Source organism: Microcebus murinus, chromosome 20 (genome assembly GCF_040939455.1).
Source record: "Microcebus murinus isolate Inina chromosome 20, M.murinus_Inina_mat1.0, whole genome shotgun sequence".
NCBI lineage: Eukaryota > Metazoa > Chordata > Mammalia > Primates > Cheirogaleidae > Microcebus > Microcebus murinus.
Window position 1 is genome coordinate 27,150,755 of NC_134123.1, and position 23,920 is coordinate 27,174,674.

General features: G+C 44.7%; 1 protein-coding gene across 1 annotated transcript in view; it reads left to right on the plus strand.

Annotated features, from left to right (window-relative positions):
* The window catches only part of VAT1L (vesicle amine transport 1 like), a 78,816-nt gene that overhangs the window by 47,718 nt on the left and 7,178 nt on the right, over positions 1-23,920 (plus strand). Inside the window, exon 7 of the mRNA XM_012749328.3 lies at positions 20,046-20,188. Coding sequence (XP_012604782.2) covers positions 20,046-20,188 — 143 coding nt within the window. The remainder of the gene's footprint in view (positions 1-20,045; positions 20,189-23,920) is intronic.

Consider the following 23,920-nt stretch of genomic DNA (forward strand, 5'->3'; position numbering starts at 1 on the left):
AAAGCAAACTGGTATTAACTGAGTAGCACCTAAGTGGACACATAGGTGCTACAGTAATAGGGTATTGGGCAGGTGGGAGGGGGGAGGGGGGCGGGTATATACATACATAGTGAGTGAGATGTGCACCATCTGGGGGATGGTCATGATGGAGACTCAGACTTTTGGGGGGAGGGGGGGAAATGGGCATTTATTGAAACCTTAAAATCTGTACCCCCATAATATGCCAAAATAAAAAAAAATAATTAAAAAAAAAAAAAAAAAAAGCTAATGGGTTGAATAAACAGGTGGACAAAGGAGGTGATTTCAAAATTGTTCTTTGTTAAGCACCAAAGGAGGCAAGAAAAGCTTCATCTTTCTCTGCTGCATCCCTTTTAATAAAAGGATTTGTTCTGTAAAATTTGGATTCAAAGTTTAAAAGTCAAAAGGCTGCATTTAAGGACCTAGAAGGCCACAGGTTCCCCATCCCTGTAACTGTTTGGCATCCTCCAGGTATTAATAAACCCAGGGCATAGGCAGCCAAGACATCAGAGTCACTTCACTGCATGGCCTGGGCTGAGTGACCCGGGCCTGGTGGGGGTGCCCAGCAGTGTCACAGAGAGAAGTGAAGTTATCCTGGGCTCGGCTTACAGAAGAAGGGCATAAGTGAAAGACTGAAGGTATATTTCTGTTTATTTGGGCAAGTCACTTAACCTCTCTGGACCTTGTTTTTTTCATCTTCCTAAGGAGGATCAAAGCATTGGTATGAACGTTAAGTGAGTTAATATACAGAGGGCAATAATTTTCAAAATGTAGTTTCTGGATCATCCATCTCACCTGTTAACTTGTTAAAAATGCAAGTTCTCCCCCCCCCCTTCTCCTGACCTGCTACTGAATCAGAAACTCTGTGGTGGGGCCTGCAACCCGTGTGTTGACAGGCCCGCCAGAGACTCTAACACATGCTCAAGCTTGAGAAGCACTGACACAGGCACTTAGAACAGAGGCTGACACGCTGTTGCAGCTACTTTTTCGCTCCTGAGCTTGGTAGCAAAGGAATGAAGGATTACTTGAAACACATAGTGTTTAGAGAGAACAGGAGAGACCAAAATCTAAAGAAGAAAATGGCCTCCTCAGCTAAAGTTCTTCCCCGTATTTATTTCCAAGGACACGTGCACAGGGTCAGGGCCACTTGTTAATTTAACCACTTCCATACAGGTCAGCTGAAAACAGCAAACACGCAGCTTTGGGCAGGTGTTTTCACCTGACCCTTCATTCACCTTGCTCATGTTCTTTCCATCCATCCATCCATCCATCCATCCATCCATCCATCCATCCATCCATCCATCCATCCATCCATCCTTTCTTCTAAGCCCAGCCCCTACAACACTCAGCAGAAGTTCAGTGAGAATTCGATATCACTGTCCTCACATGGTGGTGCTTTGTAATGTGTAAAGCACATTAAATATGGATTTGAAGGATGTACTATTACTCATTTCAACCCTCGGACTTAGCGTATGTTAGTGTGTGTCTATGATGGCACAGAAGTTGAGTCTGTGGGGTGGGAGTGACCTGTACTTGAATCCCAGCTTCAGCACCTCGTTGGATACCTTAATTCAGTTGCCTCACCTCTGCAAAACTGCTTCCTTAAGTATAAAATTGGCATAACGCCTCCCTCCGAAGGTAGCTGCGGAGTTTAATGAGATAATCTATCGAATCATTAGCACAGTGCCAGTTCCGAGTGAGCCTGCAGGGAAAGGTGCTATGACAATGTCCACACCATGCCCAACTGCAGAGATAATAGGTGATAGAATAATTACCTTGTACACATTTTAGTGTTTGCTGATAAAAGCAGATGGGGCAACCCAGCATATTGAGGGAGGAGGCGGGTGGACAGGGAAGTGCTCATAAAGGGGTGACCCATCTGTGTCACTCATGAAAGGTTATTTTCAGAAGCTCTCAAAACCAAACCTATAACCTCTTCCCTGTTTGAATTGTTCTTACACCCAAGCTCCCTGGCCACTGGCCCAGCTGGCGGAAAGGCCAACTTCCTCCTGCACCATGAAGCCAGCAGTTAAGAGAGTGTCAGTAACATTCCTTAGTGTAAAATAACAAGAGAAACAGTCCCTGAGGGTATTTGGATACTGCTTGTTTTCTTCAAGTTTTATTTTTTGTGTCCATAAAATCTGTCTGGCATTCAGGTCTGTGGCCCTCATTTTGGATCATGCATTCCGTTTTGTGTAGCAGGAGAAAATGCGATAGACTAGCTGTATTTATAAAGTACATAGCCACTTGGTACTGAATATGTGTTTACCCATGTGGTAGTAGAGTGCAGTGGTCAGGGCTCTGGACCTGGCAGGTGTGGGTTCAACCCCCGACACTGTGGTTTGCTGCTCGTGTGATCTGGGGTGCATTCCTTAACCTCTCTTAAGTCTCAGTTTCCTCACTTAACTACATTGAGGAGTCAGCAAAGGGTCTGGTACATAATACTCACTTAGCTATTTTTAACTATAGTTTGGGACATGATCTTGTTAGACTACCCAGCACGGATTAAAAGAGGCAGAAATTCAAATTACACAAGCATGCTTGTTTAACACTTTCTTTTTTGCCCTGTCCATTTTCAGGTTAAATTGGGCTTACAATAACTCCAGCTTCAAACCTTAAGCAAGCTACGTGGATTTAAAAGTTAACTATTTAATCAAATGGCCCTGTATGCAAACAATAACACATTTCTTTGAGCATTTAATGCTCATATATAATTCTAGCATCAGGCAGGAGTACCCACTTGTAGTCCCTCCTTGTCAACCCATTGCCCATGACAGATTGTCATGCTCACTGACAGTGGTCTTGGGGCAGTGGGGGGATGTCAGCTTCTCAAAACCCTTCCACTCTCCCAGCTCCTGGCTCCACTGATTGAGTTTTATGCATAACTCTTTGAATGGATAAATTGACGGATGATTGATTTCCAAGATAATACCAAGTAGCAATATTTCTAATTTTACTATGTAAATTTATATACATAATATATATATAAAATTAAACATGGAAATGTATTTTTCCATGTTCCATTTTTCACAAGCATGCTGCTAAGTGCTTTGCATTCGTTATTTTATTTCTGCACACAGCTCTATGAGGTATAGACTACTCTCAACTCATTTTGAGATTTGAAAAATTGAGATTTACTGAAATAGAGCCAGTCATTCAAAGTCACATGGTTGGCAAAATTCACACTTGGATGGGTCTTTCTAAAAACCCACATTTGAAGCCACAAAGATAGGTCAGGAAACGAGGAGGGAGACAGCAGGTACGGGTCTACCCATCTGCTAGTTACTTCTGTCCACTCAACTATTTTTGGAGTATCGAAGTGACATTGCTGCAGGCTGTCATTTTCTATGGCGTATAGGGTTGTGTTGGCCTCTGAGAAGCCAGCTGGGCAGTGGGAGGGCAGGGGTGAAGCTTGCAGGGCTGGCAGGGTGGTGGGTGTGCACCAAACACCCCAGCTCTGAGGGGTGGCTTGTTACTCCCCCGGTTTCTAGAGCCCCAACAGAAGGTCAACCCAGTAGGGCTGCTAGATTTGGCAAACATATTTTATCTGGCCACCCTTACTTCCCAGGGCTCCTGAGTTCTCCCACAGAAAGCTCTAAGCCTTCCAAGGAATGAATTGCACCAGTGAGGCCAAAAGCCCGGATTTGAGGTGATTAGGAGGCACGTCAGGTCAAGAATGCATTAAGGATGGCAAATATTTTAAGCCTCAAGAACTAAAAGGAGCCCTGTTCTCTACAGCCCGTCCTTACGATGAGAAAAAGGCTGCGCGTCCAGTGCCAAGACCCGGACTCCCCTTTGCAGAGCCAAGCAGAGGCTGGTCTTACCCCCTTGTCACTCAGAGTTGTTCCCCAGCCCCAGGACCCCACAGTGTGGAGGGACAGCCACACCTCGAGGCCTGGGCCCGTGGAGGAGGGACATGAGAGAGAGGAGCCTTTCTTTGCCAGGTAGCGCTGGAGGCGGGTGGTGAACCTTATTTGATCGCTTAATGGATCCTTATTGAGCACTTACGGTGCCAGGCAGCGTGCTAGCATGCTAGGTAAATGGAATACGATGGCAAACAAAACAGGCGCTGTCCTCAGGGACGATGTATAAGGGAGAGAAGCGCACAGCTACATAACAAACAAGTGTGTACACATACATGCGTGTGTTTGTACATACGATACAGTCAGCCCTCCGTATCCACGGATTCGACCAACGACAGATCGAAATATTCTAAAACAAATAGATAGTTGCATCTGTACTGAGCATGTACAACTTTTTCTCTTGGCATTATTCCCTAAACACTACAGTATAACAAACGTCCTGAAACTACGGCCCATGGGCCACATGCGGGTGTTTTTGCCTGTTTGTTTTTTTTTACTTCAAAATAAGATATGTGCTGTGTGCATAGGAATTTGTTCATAGTTTTTTTAAACTATAGTCCGGCCCTCCAATGGTCTGAGGGACAGTGAACTGGCCCCCTGTTTAAAAAGTTTGAGGACCCCTGCAGTATAACATCTATTGACATACCTTCTACATCGTATTAGGTATTAGAACTAATCTAGAAGAGATTTAAATTGTATAGGGGGATGTGCATAGATTATATGCAAATACTATGCTATTTTCTATCAGGGACTTGAGCGTGGTAGATTTTGGCAATCACAGGGGTCCTGGAACCAATTCCCCATGGATACCAAGGGATGCCTGTATATGTACACATACTTACATACATATGTAATAAATATATGTGTGTGTGTGTGTGTATTAAATCAAGGGAAGGATGAAGATGCTATCCTAGAGATATCACAAAGAGAGACCTACCACAGGTGAAGTCATCAAACATGTCCTCACTGAGTGGGTGACATTTCATCAGAGACAAGGAGACAGTTATGTGAAAAGCAAGAAAGAAGCACATTGCAGGCTTTGGGAACCAGCAAACACCCCAGGCAGGAATTGCCAATAGGATGAAGTCACTGGAACGGGATTCTGTGTGTAGTCTCGCCACAGAGTTTGCTTGCTGAGATCTAGCCTGTCGGTCACTGGGCTCTGTAGCAGACACATGTATGTCCCCATCCCTGAGGTCAGTGCAGATGGTTATGGTTCATGGGGTGGGGCGGGATTTCCGCAGCTCTGCCTGAGGTTCTTTCCTGGTTTGTGACTTGGCCCATGCCTGGGGCAAACTGCAAGTGCCCTGGAATTAATGCCCCCAGGAGCATCACTTAGCAAGTGCAAGAGAATTGGGAGAGAAATTCCTCAGCTTCCTCCCCCTCCATGGTGGGAGAGTTCTGAGATGTGTTCGGTGTAACACTCAGAGGGTCCCCACTAGAGTTACCCTCTGTTGTTCACTGGGGTGAGCCACTCCGTAGGCTTCCCTCCCTCCCTGCCTCACCAGCCTACCCCTTCATCTCACTTCCTGAGATCCATTCCCAGGTAAGCTACATGCACGTAAATGTTCTCCTTAGGGTCCGCTTTTGGGGAAACCCAAATCCTCTGAACAAGTCTTTCACGATCAGCAAAGATTGATGCACGCATGCCTCCCCACTACTGTGTTCCACCAATTTCATTATCTGTAGCCGCACCTATCTGTTCTTCCTCCCCATCCTGCACTCTCCTGTCTGAGGGCCTCGGCAGGCTCCCTGTGTTTCTCCTCCTGGCAAATCTCTATTCATTATTTAAATGCCATCTCCTCTTGGAAGCCTTTCTTGCTCTCCTGTCTATACATCCTCTGCAATATTGTCTTCCTAATATTGCACTCACCATATGCATGCATGCATCCATCCATCCGCTCAGCAGCTATGCAGGAACTGCCTCCACATGCCAGGCACTGGTGTGTGCGATTACTCACCAGTCTTCCTGTGCTAGATGGGTCTTCCTGAAGTCAGAGTGGGTCTCAGGCATCTCTGCACTTCCTGCACAAAGCATAGGGTCTTAGGATGGAGTGGCTCCTTGGCAATTGGTGGATCAAATTAAATGGGTGAACTTCACCTATTCTGTGCAATGATAATGAGGTTCTTAATTACACAAGGGAGCATGACATGAATTATGTGAAATTAGTAAATGAGTACATTATCATCAAACTGTGAGCTCCATGTAGACACAGCTTCATTACTTAAAACAGCTTGTAAGCCATTAAGAAGCCAGTGACCATCTTTGATTTCACTATCAAAATGTGCTTTTCAAAGCAGAAAAAGCCCTTAGCAGGTTCTAGACTCTTTCTCTGTGGACCACAGAGACTGAAATTCCAGCTCTGTAGCTGCAGGTCTCCTTTTTAAAACTTGACTGAGCCCTTTGGCCCTGGACTTTCATACTGGTAGGATTGCCATATCCCTCACTTCTGGCGATATCTTCTGAAGAAATAATCAGAGTGTGTCAAACAGACCGAAAGTCTCTTTGCAAACATTGAGCAGTTTTCCCAGCAATGTGCTAGACACAATGTATACAACTGTAGACACAATGTATACTACTAGAGACACAATGTATACAACTATAGACACAATGTATACTATTATATACATTGTATATACATTGTATAGTAGATAAGGCAGATTTAAACTCTGTCTTCTGAAACTTACAATCAAAGCTCTATATCCAAAGATGTTCCCTGAAATACAGTTTATAATAGTACAACACTATAATTTCCTATAAGACAGAGATTGGTTAAAAGGGATTATAGTATATCCATACAAAATGGTGGTGTTAAAGAATTTTTCATGACCCACTGAAATGCTCACAATATAAGCTTCAAAAGAAAAAAAAATAATCAGGATACACAGTGGCATATTCGCTGTGATTCTAATCCTATGGATAACCAATTATTGACAATACATATTGGAAACTATGGGAACAAACTAAGCCAAATTATGTGAAGTGTTTATCTCCAAGATATGGCATTGTAGTTGACATTTTTATAGTTTCCTTTATTTTCCAAATTTCATTCTTTACAATGGCATGAACATGTGTTGCTTTCATCATAATACTTTCTCAAAAGAGCTTAGTAGAGTTCAGAGTAGATCCTTCAACTGGGAAATGTGGCATTTCATTATCTGATGTTTAAGTGCATCAGAAGAGCTTATTAATATATTCAGAGTTGGTGCTGTGCTTGGGGAAGTAAGTGTTTTCGGTGACACCAAAAGCTTTTTGAGAATGAGGAAACAGAAAAAAAGAAAAAGAAAAAAGAACTCTGAAACTGTGAGTGATCACCTTTTCCTACTTTTGTTGATTGTGACCTGTAAATATTTAGTGACCAAAAGCAGTGAGTGGGTGGGAAGAGGCAGGGGGACAAAAGCCAAACTGACCACCTCTCTCTCCCTCGGTCTTCCCTGCATATAAACCTGTGGTCATAATTACTCTTTTTTGTTTTATTAATACATGATATTTTATATATTAATGGGGTACATGTGACCATTTTTTATAGGCATAGACTATGTAATGATTAAGTCAGGGTATTTAAAATATCCGTCACCTTAAGTGTTTATCATTTCTATGTGTTGGTAACATTTCAAGTCCTCTTTTCTAGCTACCTTGAAATCTATAATATATTGTCACTAACTATAGTGAGATAGAAGAAGCAAATTCTAATTTTGGATAGTAAACCTGTGGTCCTTGCAATGTGTTGCCCTTTTACTATGCGCCAACAGTGCACCTCGAAACCTCGGCAAAGCAGATCGCCTTATTCTAACCCATGTGTACAATAAACTTTTGGTACAACTGAGCATACATGTCCTGCCCGCCCGTCAGAGTGCAGCAGGACAGAGCTCGGAAATGCAGTGTAGTATGCAGTGCCACTTCCTGGGAGGCAAAGGAGAAACTGAAACCTAAATTGAAACAGTTGCCTAAGGAAGATCGCCTTGGTTCACTAGACCATGCGAGAAAGTCGAAAGAGCCTGGTCAGGCCACTGAGCGGTTCTAACTAATTATGGACAAGTCAAGTGGCAAAACCAAGGGGACAGTGAGATGACTGTCACTGCCTTCATAGAGACTGTGAGATATTGTGATGCTGTAGTCATGCATGGCAACGTAATCCCTCCTACTTTCTTACTGTTATTTTAGTCTTTTGGATCCATTCAGGTGTGCTACCCCAAATTCTGTTATACAAAGGGTAGGCTGTGAACACAGAAATAACTAGAACCACTGATGTTCGAGTCAGAGGAGAAGGCCCCACTGGGCCACAGATGAGAAGATTATCACCTGCCAAGCCATTATCGACTGGATATAGTTCCTTATGCCAAAGAGAAGAATCGAAAGGGTTAAATAAACATACTCAGGCTGGAAAAGAGAAGACTCAGGATGCAGGAGTGATGTTGGAAATACCCACAGGAGGGGTGGGAGACACAAACATCTACCGTTTTATGGACCATGGCTTCTAGGAGCAAAATTTTATACCCCTAGCGTGATATAAATAAGACCTTCTAAACCATTAGAGTAGCCTCAAAATAGAATGGACTAACTCGGGAAGCAATTAGTTCTCCATCTCCATCTCATTAGTGTTCATCCTGAAAGTGTTATGGGAGGAAGCTGAGTCAGGAAGCTCCCCCTGGGTCAGGTGGAGGTTGGCGTGGATGACCCAGGAAGGTTGTCAGTCTGAAGGGTCCCCAAATCTGTGCTTTTAATGCTCCTCATTTTTCTCCCTTCTTGGCTCCACCACATGGGATTTCCTGGTCCACGATCTTGTCGGAGAGGCAGGCAAGGAACTGAAGTCCTCAATGCTGATACCAGCTGGTGCCAGGCATGTCTGAGACCCTTTGTAAGGGTCACTCCCTTCTCTCCTTGAGGAGGGTACCATGACCAGGCACACGTGCAAAAACTAATACTCTGAATGCTTATGTGACTTGCTCCATTCCAGCTGGCTGGTATTGTCATCTGGGGTCCTTCCGCGGGCAATCTACCTCCAGAACACGCCATTTAGTATCCCCAGAACCTATTACAGCATGAGATAAAAATAGGTGCAGAGCGCACGGCACATTCAGGTGCATGGCACATAAATAGTCACTGAATGAAATAAGAAATGAACATGTAAAATGTGTGGGACAGTGAGAAGGATTCCATGAAAAAAGCAGGATGTTGCCTTACAAAGATGTCAAAGAGGGGGAAAATGCAAAGAGATCATTCATTCATTCATTCACGCACCTCTGTGTTTTATGAGCACTCTCCACGTGCCTGGCTCTGTGCCGGGGGCTGCTGGTAAGTAGGTGACTAAGCACATGGCATTGGCCCTGGTGGTGTTTAAATAAGGCATATGGCTCAGTAAACACTATTAAGAATAAAATAATTTTACTCTTGTTGCATTCACAAAGAAAGCCAGTTAACTTCAAACGTTTAACATTGACATGAAACCACAGGACAAAGAGCTCCAGGAAGGGTTCTGCCCTGAGGATGCAGAAGAAGAAAAGGTGACAGGACTACGACTGAACATCCCAGTGGGAATTGCCATCTGCAGACCCGTCCCTTGCATTTCGGTTCCCTACAGGACTGACAGTTAAACGTACTCTGATCCAAGAGCATCCAGAAGTCACCTTCTCTCTGTGACGGGCCTTGTCCCACCCAGTTCAGAACCTGAGCCGCGGGATTTGAAGTCACAGAAAGAATCTCGATGTCTGATCTCTGAGGACCGGCAGCAGGAGCAGAGCAGTCATTGGAGAGTTTGAGTAGGTCTTGTCCAGGGCAGCTGCTTTCCGATGACATTGTTGATCACATCAGAAAGTGCTGAAACCAAGGTCGGCCTCCTGATCCTGTCGAGACACCTGGTTAACGAGGTGCCTCAATGAACACAGACACCCGGAGCAAGGCAGGAAGGCAGACTGCTGGGTTGTGAAAACAATCGCCCAGAGTGAAGGCGCTTGCTTTCTGCCAGGCACGATTGCACGCTGGTTTGCAAATCTCTGTGTTTGGGGCGAAGGCTTTGCAGGAGATGGGTAAAGACCAGGAACTGGGGATGATAGTGTATAGTCCCTAAGCCCCCACTTTGTACTTGATCTTGTGTGAGGTTCTATACTTTCATGTTGATCCCATGCTCATGGGGTGACCTGGTGAGGTTGGCAATGTCATCTCAACTATATAAATAAAGCTCTCAGTTCAGAATAACTAGGTCAATGTCCCTCAGGTGCTGAGCAGTAAATTCCAGGGTCAGAATCCCAGTGTCACCCCTCTGCTTTTCTCGCCTGGACACCCTGTTGATTCTTTTCCCTTGACTTAATATTAGAGTGACTATATAACCTGACTTTCCCAAGACACTTCTAGTTTAAACCAAATTTTAAATCAAGGAAAATTAAAAACAGTATCCCCTTTTGTTCTCAAAACAAGTCCCAATTTAGATAATACGTTCTGTCATCACCCTACCTAACAGTAGTTCAATTCTTTTATCTATTATTTTTGGTGAAAAGAGATGCATTTATCAAAAACCACAGCTCCCAACTGTGGGTACAAATTGTAACTTGGCTGGAAATGTGAATCCGGCATCCCACCACGCACACACGATCTTCCAGGAAATATATCCAAATGCACCACGTGGAAGGCAGCCAGCCTGGAAGTGACTCTGACCCTCCCTGATTTAGAGCCCTGTGAAGGGGACTTTGCCATCTGGTGGACTGGACTTCTCTCTGGCCAGGAGTCCAGCTCCACGCTAGCTGGAGTCCAGCTCTTAAGCAATGTGGCAGTCTGTGGGCTCTGGGCTGTCCTGTGGTCATGCATGGCTTCTGTCACTTGGAGAGTATTAAGACACAAGACTCAGTACTCTCCCCAAGAGGGTGGATTAGTAGAGTTACCATGTGCGGTTGGGCCAGCAGCCCATGGGACAAGTGAGGTATGTCCACATTCCAGGTGCCAGGGCTCATAGCTCTGCCTGCCAGGGGTTATGGGCCTCTCTCTCTAATTCACGCAAAATTGTGGTGGGGTTGTTGGGGCAGAGGTAGAGGTGGCCATGGTTACATATTGAACCTTTCCGAGCCAGTACCTGCCGTGCACTCAACAATCCCAGAGGCCCTGAGAAAAAACTATTTAATCTGGAATCAGTAGACTGAAGACCACAAGACAGAATGGTCTGGTCTCTAGAGTAAGAAGAGCAGGGCACTAAAGTGTACTGAGCGTTTGCCATGTGCTTGGCCCTGTACTAAGTATGCCACCTGTTTACATGTGGGCACCTAGCCAGCCCTTCAAGGTCAGCCAGGTCATGAGAACCCAAGACTGACTGAGGTGTGGGTGCTGGGAGCTCTACCTTGCTCTGTAACCTCTGTGTCATTTTGGAGATCAGTGACAACCATGAAGACCTTGGGCCTAGCAACGAGGAGGCTTGGGTTTAAATCCCATCACTTACAGTTGCTAAGACCTAGACTTTCTCAGCCCTAGTTTCCAATGATCTGGGCAGGATAAATCTACCCACGTTCACTTGCTTTTTCTGAGCCTGTCTTCACGGTAGGAACATGACGGTAGGAGGGTAGAATGAGACGCTTGTAAAGTGCACAGCGCAGTGCTTGACAAAGAGCAACCAGTCAGTCAGAGATGGTTCCCTTTCCTTCTCTCCTTCTTCCTACAGATCCACTACTCCTGTGTAGTGCCGCACAGTGGTTAGGATTGTGGAAGCTGAATACAGACTACATGGGTTCAAATCTTCTCTCTCCTATTGCTGTGTGACTTTGGGCAGTTCCTTAACTTCTCTGTGCTTCCGTTCCTCCATCTGGGAAATGATGACCCCATGGAGGTCGTGATGAAGGTCAAATGAGCTGATATTTTCGAGCACATCAAACCCTGCCTGGCCCACAGGAAGCTCTGTGGAGCTAGGATTGAATCAACCCACATGCTTCACCACTTTGCTGCAGTTGATTCTTAACCCAGTGCCTCGGCCATGAGCTCAGAGCAGTCTGAGCAGAGAGAAAGGTTTATGTAGTCATTTTTGCTGTCAGGGATAGAGCATCGCTGTGACAGGATGGGAGAACCTGGAGCACAGTAGCCATGGCTGTGGCCCAGGGAGCCGGAAGTTTGAGCATAAAGAGCTTCAAGCCCTGCTAATGGGGATGGGGGCTTATTTCCTCTTCTTGTTCCTCTGATTCACAGAAGACCGCATTAGTCATGCTCTGATCTACAACATCCTATGCACTAGACCCATGGGCCGTGATACCAACCTCTACTAGGAAAAGAGGAAGTGGATTGTTACAATGCCGTAATTGAGCAAATTAGGGGAAGGGCGCCCTTACAGAGCAGCGGATCTCGGCACTGGCTGCATGTCAGAACTCCCCGGGGAACTTACAAAGTATATACTGATAGCCAGGCCTCCTTCCAGGCTTTAAATAAAATATCAGATAGTAGATAAGATATTCTGAGCATCATGGGAGCCTTCTCATCTCAATCACAGGGAGTGTGCCAGGAGGATGATTTACATCCATGGTTCTCAGCCTGTGGCTGCATTAGAATCTTCTAGAAGGCCCATTAAAAATTATATTGCAGGGGCCCCCTCCTGAGAGCTCGTGATTCCATAGGTCCGGGGTGGGGCCTGGGAACCTGCATTTCTGCAAGTCCCCAGGGGATGTGGTTACTGCTGATCCTGGCCCCATACTCTGACAAGCATTGGTCTACACAATGACTGAAAAGAGGAAAAGAAAGAAAACAAAAAACACTCTCCACAGTCCCTAGACCAAAGGGAGAGTCCACTCTCCTAGTCCAAAGACTAGGTCCCACTTCTTTTTGTGGATTTGAAAACAAATCATCCTAATTTATATCTGGAACAATTAAAAAGTGCCCGTCCTGCCCCTTTTCAATGTCTCTTCCCTCTCTCCTATCCCAGCCATGTGCCCCTGTTGCTCGTTGCATTGAAATGCCCAGCACCCGTGTGTCACAGCGAGTGTCATGTGTAGGTCAACAGCTTTGCAGTGACAAACAAGATAAAGATAAAGAGAAGCTGGCTGATTCTTAGAGCGTCAAGGGTGAGAACACAGAATAATATGATTCCTCTCTCAACCGTAGTTAGACAATTCTTTGCTGCCTTCGGTGGCAGGTCACATGGATCGGCCCACACAGTGGGATCTGAATTTCCTCTTCTTAACAACAACTGAGTCAGCTGAATCATTGAGCAGGCAAGTGACAGCATGATCTGAAGAAAGTGTTTCTGACCCTCTGTCTCAGCCTCAGTGTGGGAGTTTGTATTGTCATGAGAAAAGCATAAATACAGCTCAAGTATCCAATGTGCTAGGTTTTGCATTAACTGCCTTTGCTAGTCTGAGCACCTCCATGCCTTGATGAAGATGAAAAAAATAAATAAACTGACAATTCTTTGGAATAAAAAAAAAAAAATCTAACCTCACCATTTCCTCCAAGCACCTTCTTTGTACATTCACAAGCTCCCACTGCTAATAATTTTCCATTCTTTGACCACATTTTTGGTCTGTGGCTTCCATGAGGTGTTCAAGAGTAAAAACAATTTTGGAAAGAGATATACTAAGTTCTGTTTTAAAAAAGGAATTAAAAATGATCAAGTTAGCAATAGAAAGTTCCATTTTTCCATCAGATTTAGGGTCATGAGTCAACTTTGGTTCTTCTGTGGAGGTTTCTTCAAATAGACTTTGTGGAGATTTCTTCAAATAGACTTTCTTTGGCCCAGCTAAATTACCAGGCAGTGTGACATGATCTTAGAACTGGGGAGACCACAGCAGAGATCATTAAATGTGAGTTCACATTTAAAAATGGGGAAACCAAGGCACAGAGAGATTAGCTTGCACCCAATCACACATTTGAGAACAGGTAACGTGACCACAGGAGAGTCTTGTCCTTCTCCTTGTCTAGCCTCCCCCCCTCCCCACGTGCCCACAGACTCCACATTCATATTCTGCCCACATCGTCTGCACATGTGCAAGATCATAGTGTACTAACATGGTCTTATCGCTGTGACTGGAATTCGTGTTCTCATCCTCATGACTTAGGTATATAATCGTACTTTTAAGGGTATGTTTATTTTATTAATATCTGTTGACTCCATTAGAACACAAGCTCCAAAACAGGGGCCATGTATAATCTGTTCACCTTTGTATTTCCAGCACCTGTCATAGTCTCCTCCATGACAGCACTCATTCCACAGCCCCATGGTAATGAAATGAATGACTCAGTGAAGTAACAGAGAGACTGAGATTCAAATGAATCGGCCAGGAGAAAAGACAGGGAAGAGGATTCCAGGCAGGGGAGACTGCATGTGCAAAGATCCTGTGGTGAGAGAGGGAGGATGGCACTTAGGAAGGACTGAGTTTTTCCTTATGGTCAAAGCAAGAATTCTGGAATGTGGTGAGAGACAGGGCTAGGGAGGTAGACAATATTTACATTGTAGAGACCTTTGTAAGCCACCCATTCTCTGTCTCTTTCTTAGTTGAGTCTCTTTTGCTGAATCCTGAATCGCAGTGCACTGGTAGGATCATCTATCCTAAATTCCCATTGAGTGGGTGACCAGAATTTCAACCAGCTCAGTCACAATTCCAAAACTATTACAGCTAAAAGCTGACACTTACTCAGTACTTACTATGTGCCAGGAAATGTAGTAAGCCTTTTACAGAGATGCGTTTGCTCCACAAATCATTGGTTTACTGTGCCTAGCTTTTCTGGAATAGGATCTTGCTTTGAACTACCAGTCTGGTGTTAAGAGTCATATCTCAGGGACCCAAATTAGCTCCTTTATAACTACTGTCCCTGGATTTCCTGCTGTCTGTGCTCTGTTTGAAGAGACCTCAGCAGCCCTGGAATAAGAATTGAGCTGATTCACATCTGGTTGAAAATCTGCCCACCCATCTGAACCTGAAACAAAGCTACCCAAAAGCGGATCAATGAAGCCTTCCAGATTGGTGGCAAAGACCTGTGGTTTTCTCTGAGATTGCAGCTTGAGCGCTTAGCTGCATGGAGATAAGAAGATTAATAGCAGAGTGGCCTTGGAAATCAGGGCCGCCTGAGTTTGACTCCCAACTGTATCATTTACAAGCCAGGTAACCTTGGCCAAGTTTCCTTTTCCTCTCTGAATGCCCAATTGTAGGTATAAAAGAGAAACAAAAATACTTACTCTGAAGGTGCTTTAAGGATTAAACGAAGCACTTTAGTAGGGTGCCTGCCCCATGGGGGGACAAAAGGAAGCAAGGACAGCAGCTGCTATTACTGCTGTGTTGCCAGCCCCAGGGAAGAGAGCTGGAGGCTGGTGAGGCTGGTGAAGCTGGTGGAGCGTTCTTACATTCAAAAGCAGGAAGGGAAGTCAATGAAAAACAAGTGAATGCAAATCTCCATTTACTGCAGTTACTGAGAGAATGGATCGTCTTGTTCATTTTATGTTCTGGGTCCAGAGATAAATTGCAAAGTCCTTCTTATTGAAAGATCATTCTGGCTTCCACAAATGTTTATTGAGTCCACACTATTTGCTAGGCATGCAGGAGAAACGAGGATAAATGAGATGCTAATCCTTGCACTCACCTTGCAAGGTGGAGAAAGGAGAGTACAGGTTTTCCATAAATGTGAGGGAAAGCACTTTTCTGCTTACATACAGAATACTGAGTATGATTTCCTTTAAAAAAAAAATCATTGAGGATCTTATAAGGGCCTCCCCTTCCCTAAGTGAGTTGATAGAGAACTGAAAGGCTGCACATAGATGCGTACTGAATTTGTGTTTTCCACTCATTAATATTTATACAGTAATATAAATTATATAATATACATAACACTTATATAGCATACTACTTATTACTAATATAATTCTAATTCTATGCTACTAATTAAATGTCATATACTAACATTATTTATGTATATAATACTAATTATTCAAATATACATGTAGTACCAGTACCTATATAATGCTAATTATACATTATTCTAATTGTCTACAATTATGTTATATATACTATACTTATAAATTATTGTATATAATACTCATATATGTCATATAAGAATGTAAATAGATAAGTAGCCTGGATTACTTGTATAATCTCATTTTTTAAATCATGAATATCTTTCTCTTTAAAATGGAAATGGTAAAGTTTTGCTTGGGTCAGAGCCTACATACATTGATTAAATCTATGCTTTATTCCAGCTCTACCACACTAAAGGACATGAAGGCTGCAAAATGATGGGGGAGTGATGCCCCAATACACTGAGCTCCTCTAGTTCCTCATGCATCCATCCCACCAGTTTCACTAAACACCTGCTATGTACCAGTCTCTGTATGGGCCCTGGGGCAGAGAGCCAGGGAGACACAGTCCCTGTCCTCACGGAGCTCACACATGGTCAGGCAGTAGCCAGAGAAGACTGTGGTGGCCACCGTCCTAGAGGAGGGAACGAAAGGTCAATGGGGGCACAGAAGAGGGCAACCGACTCTGTCTGGGACGCTGGAAAGGATTCCTGGGGGAGATGCTAGACAGGGAGTGACTCTGATCTGAAGAAGAAAGAGGCAGGGAAGGCATGACAAGTGGTGGAAAAGCATGCAAGGAAACTGGCATGGATGCTGAACAAAACACCACCTCTCGGGAGCTGATGGCAGAATGGTGGGTGTGGTACTACTGCCGATGGAGTAAGACCAAGAGACATAGGACGAGTAGTCTTAGTAGCAATGATAGCTAATGTCAGATATTTATTGAGCATTCACTGTTCCAAGCTGTTTGATGCATTGTATCATATAACACCGCAACAAACCTATCCTGTATATAGTATTATTGTCCACCTGTTTGAGTGAACAGAGGTGCCAACATATTGCTCAGGTGGTGAGTGCAGCAGCCAGGAGTGAAGCATGCCAAGCTCCTAAGATCAAGGCCACTTGTTACTCTAATGGCCCTGACCCAGGCTCATTCTGAGAAGGCCACAGATGAGAGCTAACACAGTGCCACGCTGGTGGCAAATGTTGACAAGTGGTGGCTCGAGTATTGGAAAAGTAGAGGGATGTGAATGAGGCAGACGGGGTCAGATCAAGGAGGGTCAGATTTGAGTGATAAACAAAAGAGTGTGCATTTTCTTCTGAATGCTGTGCTTGTCATTGAAAGTTTTGAAACAAAAGGTGAAATTCTCTGTGTTGTGTTTGAGAAAAATCACTGTGACCACAGGAAGACACGTGGAAACAGGCCAGCCAGTTAGAAGAGAGTTGTCACAATCCAGGGGAGGAAACAGGATGATCCAGGCTGGGAAGGGACAGTTACAAGAGATGCTGAGGAGAAATAAATAATGCAACTGCTGACTAATTGGATGAGGGAGGAAGGCCCAGGGTGGCCCAGATTCCTGGGTTTAGCAATGAGTGAAGGGTGCAGTCCCAACCCCCTGAAGCAGGGGATACAGTAAAAGGAATGCTATGGGCTGAATTGCATCCCCGCCGAAATGCATATGTTGAAGTCCTAATCCCCAGTACTACAGGATGCAACTCTAGTTGGAAATAGGGTCTTTACAGGTGATCAAGTTAAAGTGAGGTCATTAGAGTGAGCCCTATTCCACAAAATTTGGACACAGATATCACAGAGAGATGATGCTAGGAAGAGACACAGGGAGAATATGGCCACCTACAAGCTAGGGACAGACCCTTCTTCCATCATAGCTCTCGGAAAGAACCAACCATGCTGACACTTGATTGTGGACTTTGAGCCTTCAGAACCATGAGAAAAGAGTTCTGATACTTAAGCCACCCTATCTAGGAACTCTGTTATAGAAGTCCTAGCAAACTAACACCAGGAGTAACTGGTTCGGAGATAGCCATGAGTTATGTCTGGGATCAGGTGAGTTTGACTGGTGGCTTTGAGACAGCCAGGTGGAGACAAAAACGCCAAAATGGTAGTCAGAGATGCAGGTCCAGGATTCAGTGGGCACCTGGGGACTAGAGATGAACACGTGCTCATCATTTCTGACACTGACATCTACAGCACAGCCTGGCTAGTATGTAATGGAAATTTGAAAACTAGTTGAATGAATAAATGTTGTGTTTGCCTAAGGACAGAGGGCAGGAGGGACTACAAGGATATTGGAACCAATTCGAATTTCCCATCCCACTACTGAGGAGGTTAGTGCAAATCCTAGTAACACGGAAATGTCACGGTGGCCTATCTGAGGCCAGTGAATTTTAGAGAATTGTTCTGTTGGTTGCTAATATTTATCCTCAGTGGGAAGGATAGTTCCTTCTTTGTTCTGTAAATTATGGGGGGAAAAATTAAACATCAAAGCTATTCTTGTAACAGAGAACTAAGGCCTGTCGAGAGTCTTAGGTGCATGCCCGCGTTCTGAAATATTGACCTGCAAGTGAGTGTGCCGGTAGCATGGCTATTTTAGGTAGTAACCTTAAAGTCTACTCAGCTTCAAATGTCAAAATAAGTAGACAGGGTGGCCTAATAGAAAAATAGCAATGACTGGGAGCCAGGAGACCTTCTTTTGAATTCTAGAACTGCCTCCGAAAAGGTGGATGACCTCAACCTTTCTGGGTCTCCCTTCCTTCGTCTATAAACAGTCATGGGGAAGTGGTATTTGGATGATCTTTCAACTCTGACATTCTCTCAATTTTGCCTTTAATTGCAACTAGTCATAAGATAACATTTCCATAAATTGACCTGCCACCCCGATTTAGTCCGCCAGCGTGAAGGCATGAAAACAGGATGACGGGCAGGAATTAAATATCACAGACGACTTCGGTAGAATAATTTCCCTCCTTCAAAATGGCAGCTGGGACAGCGCTCGGTTTTAGAATGCATCTTCATCACCAAGGAAATTGGGTTTTACTGGAAGGTTTCGGAACGCATGTGATCATGGTATTTTGTCCAATGACTTAAATTTCAACCACATGGAAGGGGGGGATATGGAAAATCACCCACTCCTGATTGCATTTGTGATTTCCCCTGGACCATTTCATATTTAAAACTCATGTTGACCTTTTCTTTCTATGTCTGGACATCTCAGCCCTGAATGTAATAAGCCCTAAGGGAGAAAGATAATTAGGATTTATTGGACATCTATTTAGTGTCACATTTTGTGCCAGGTCCTTGACCCCTGTTATGTAATAACTCACTTAACGCCTCCCTGGAGCAGATGCTGTCAGCCACACCACAGCTTCTCTGCACTCAATTCAGCCTGCTGAAGGCTGCTCAGAGGGCTTCTGCCTGGCTGTGGGACCACACTCAGCCCACGAGAACAAGCCGGATTGGCATAAGAATTCCTACTGCAGAAGCAGCACTCAACCAGTAGCAGATGGAAATTTGGTGGATAAATACACCAGCTTCCTCACCCCTTCGTTGGGATAACTCGGAGCTCCAGTTGAGCTCCAGTTGTCCATGGTGGATATGGTTTTGGTGACACATCCTTTATTGGTTGTCTTCTTTTTCTGTTTTTTTTTTTGTTTTTTTTTTTCTGAGACAGGGTCTCATTCTGTTGCCTGGGCTAAAGTATAGTGGTGTCATCATAGCTCACTGCAACCTCAAACTCCTGGGCTCAAGTAATCCTCCTGCCTCAACCTCCTAAGTAGCTGGGACTATAGGCATGTGCCATCAGTCTGGTCTCAAACTCCTGGCCTCAAGTGATCCACTCTCCTCAGCCTCCAAAAGGGCTAGGATTATAGGCATGAACTCCCACACCTGGCCTTTTTCTGTCTTACCACCATGCTATTTCCTGAAATCATCTTCCAAATAAAGTAGTTACATTCAAATCTTTGTCTCAGGGCCTTTTCCAAACTGAGACATCCCCCAAGATCTCTTTGGAGTAGGTAACGTTATTGCCAATTTACAACTCATTGCGGTTAAATAACAGTTGCTAAGTCTTGGTGCTGAGTTTGTCTGACTTCCGTTCACTTTTCTCTACATCAGTGATTCTCATTCAAGGCAGTTTTTGTTTCCTGGGGGACATTTTGTAATGTCTGGATGCATTTTTGGTTGTCGCAATGGGGGCTGCTACTTGCATCTGGCAGGTAGAGACCAGGGATGCTGCTAAACATCTGACAGTGCACAGTTCAGCCCCCTTACAACAAAGACTAATCCAACCTGAAAAGTCCAATAGCACCAGTTGAGAAATCCCACTCTACCCCCAGCAGGACTGGATGTTAGTTGGTGGCTGTCACGTGAGACTTGTCTGTTGTCTTTCACTTCCAGGGCCAAGCTGTGGCTCAGTTGTGTTCCACTGTCCCCAACGTGACTGTCTTTGGAACAGCTTCTACTTTCAAGCATGAAGCAATCAAAGACTCCGTGACCCACCTCTTCGACAGAAATGCAGACTATGTGCAAGAAGTAAAAAGGTAAAGTGTCTGTGCTACAGAGCACTGGATTGGCCCTTGCTCTTCTCTCAATGAATAGTAGCATTCCTATAAAGGGGGGATAATGATGATAATAGTGATAATAACAAACATACTGAGGACTTAGTATTACTGGCTTTGTGCTGAATACTTCACATGTATTAGCTCATTTAATCCTCTTAGCACCTCTATTATTATTCCAAAGGAACAAAGCAGTTAAGTAACTTGCAAAGCTAATGTATTAAAGTCGTGCTAGCTGCTATTACACTATCTGAACACATAGAGGCTTATTTCTCATTCATTCACATGACAGCACAAAGTGGATGTTTGGTGGATGATCTTCCATAAGGACATTCAGGGACCCAGGCTCTTTCCATCTTGTGGTTCCGCCCTTGTCTTGGGTCTTATGGTCCTTTGCTTCTAGCTGGCAGAAAGGGAGAAAGCGCTGAAGGGTCATGCATGGGAGGATTTTCGAGGCCAGTCCCAGAAGGAACATCCACCGTGCTCATATTCTAGTGCTCGTACTCAGGTCCTTGGCCACATCTTACTGAAAGTGAATTGGGAAATGTTGCCAAGCTGTGTGCCTGGCAGGCGTGGCACAGGTAGGAAAGGGTGGTCCTTGGGGTCAAACCAGGCATTCCGACTTTGGGGCCCACACTTTTGCTATACAGATAGCTCCTAAAGAGTGAGGCATGAGCTGAAGTTCCCCATAGGAAGAAAGGAGCTGGGAAGAAGGGATATTTTGTGCATCCTGAGGAATAGACATGCCTCAGAGGCTGAGAGAACTGGAAGAAATCTTAATGGGATTCAAGTCCAGGGATATCTGGTTATCTGCTCTAAGCACAGGTACCTGTGGAGGGAAGCAAAGGGGTACCTGTGGAGGGAAGGGTGGGTGGGGCATGAGGTGAGGCTGGGCAGGAGACTGGTGTCAGATGCACATGAAGACCACACACACCAAGCTAGGAAATGTGACCGAGAGCCACCAAAGGACCAAAGTGGTAACATGATCCAATGTGGGCTTTGAACAATCCCCAGGGGTGTGAACAGACTGGATGAGAGGGGGATTCTGGGGCTAGGAGGTCAGGTGCTGGCGGCTGCAGTCACCTTGAGAATGTTGGTTTATAACCTGAGACCCTAAAGCTGTTGATGGTGGCCATGTGTGTGTCAACACGTGGAATCAGATGGAAAGTGCAGCTCCACCAGGTTGTAGGTGATTTGCGGGCTACTCACAGGGTCCACTCTGCTCACAGCTCCTGGGGAGATGCAGAGACGGTCCAGAGCCATTGTTTCAGCATTTTCATTTTCTCACACTAAATTATAAGGTACAAAGACATATTAAATTGCCCGGATGCTTCGTGATAAAGAAACACTTTTCTCCAAATCACAGATTTGGATGGAAAACTGAATGGCAAGTGAATGGGAGAGCTTGGTTTTTGAGGTGGTAGATTTAGAACAGATTTGGTGAAACTTGTCAAGTTTCTTGGAAAAAAGGATCTTCTGATGGTCTGAATTTTCACATTTGTTTTAAAATGTTGAATGTAGAGATTTATATATTTTTTAAAGTCGTCCCCATAGTTCCAGCAGGAGATGAAAGGAGAGCTTTAAAGCTAGGGATGAGAAGTTCACTCTCTGCTTCTCAGATGCAGGCTCATTTTGAAGACACCCACTTGCCCAGTTCCGCGGCTCTCGGGCAGCCCTTCCTGCCTTTAACTCCCATCTCTCAAGCTGTGTTCTGGAAAATGAACTACCACTATCCCTTTCAGTTATCATTTCTTTCACCCCTTCAATGCTATATTTGCAAGCATAAATAAATACGTGCTCAGTGTCTGCTCAATAAATATGTGCTCAGTGTCTCTGAAGGGCTAGGGGCTGTGCCAGGGTGGGGGATCCAGCAATAGGGACCCTTGAGAGTCACTGTCCTCACAGAGCTTACAGTCTAATTGGAGGGGAGGGGACAAAAATAAAACTATAATGAGAATTCACTGATTCACACTTTTGGTATGTGCTCTGGTGGAAACATGCAAGGTGCTAGCGAACATTTGCCAATGGGGAAATCAGAAACGTGGTGAATCACACAGTGGGATGTTGAGAGTTGGGGGTGGGGGTGAGAAGTTGGCCAGGGGAAGAGCATTTCCAACTAGGGAGAATGCCATGTGCTAAGGTTCCGGTAACAGCTTGGTATATTTAAGAATCTGAAAGGAGACCAGAGCAGCTGGAAGTGGTAGGATGTGGGGAGTGAGAAGAGAAAGGGATCTAGAGATGGCAGCTCTTCTGAAAAAGCCCACGACCAAGGGAACTCCTGCCACCCTATCCCCTCATGTCCTCACTGTCCTGGACCTGCCACCTTTGCCCCTGAACCAATGATTTCTGCTGATGTCAGAAGAGTAGAAGACGACAGTCTCCAAGACCCTACTCGCCACCACCTGCCTGCAGCGAGACTTCCAACAGTTATTGTGCATTGAAGTACAGACTCTGGGATTAGACTAAAAATGATGGGGCAGCCACAAACATGTCCATAATTCCTTCTGTCCCAGCCATCCCACCCTCAGGCAATAATCCAGAGGAAGAGAAAATCTGTAGGTACAAAGACGCCGGCTGCAGAGCCAAGCACTGCTTCTGCCTCATTGTAAGGGCTCAGCAGATGTCAACAGGGTGAATTATAGCATCGTCTGTAAGAGTGGAAATTCGGAACCAGCTTCCGCGATCCACAAAAAGGAAACAGTTCAGTGTACACCCACAGACTTGAGTATCGTGCAGCCCCTAAAAGAAAATGAGAATTATGAAGACTCTAGCACAAAATGAAAACTGCCCATGGCAGCATATTGAGGGAAAAAAGCAGAATGCCAAATTCCATCCAGGCTGTGATCACAGTTTTGTACAAATGCTCAGTGCATAGAGACATCAAGAGAAAGAAAGGGAAAATATCCACCCGCTCACATGCAACAGGAATGGAACGCAGAGTGATTTCTCTTTGCTTTTTGATCACAGATACTGTTACAATATTACGTGTATGATGAACTAGAAAAAAATAATAATCTAAAATTTCTTGAGATGAAAACTCTTTTATAAAGCAGTCAATCGGTAAGCCTCTTTTGAATTCATCTGCAGCCTTGAGCCAGGTGTTGTAAAGGGAATAGAGAAAAAATATTTGTGATCCAGACCTACCCTTTGTATCAGTTACCATCTCTCTGTTTGGGAGGAGAGAGACGACTACGAGGGAAACCAAGCAAAAGAACTGGAAACCTTGAGTCGTGTGCACCGGACTGCCAGGGCTTTAGAAGCAGAGAAAAGAGGAAGATCAGAGAGAGTGTGTCAAGTGGACAGGCCCCAGGTGGCATTTGAAGAGTGAGAACAATTCCTGTAATAGAGCGAAGTGGAAGAGAGTCCCAGACAAGGGAAGCTGGGCTGGAGCGAGGTGGATAACAGCAGCCACTCTTTGTTGGTCTCATGCCACCCTGCTGAGAGTTCCATTAGACCATTTTACGTGCATCTCAGACAATCCCGCAAGGCAAAAATTCCTCATTATATAGATAAGGAAATTGAGACTTAGCATCATATTTGGCCTCAGAGGTGTGTGATTCTATGAACTTTCTGCTCTGCAAAACTCCGCTTGGTTTATTAAATACCTAGAGTGGAAAACAGAACGGTGGGGTGGGTGCTATCATAAAGCTGAAAAATCGTTACATTAAGCCACTGGAAATCGAGGACCATTCAAGTAATCGATAGGCATGAGGA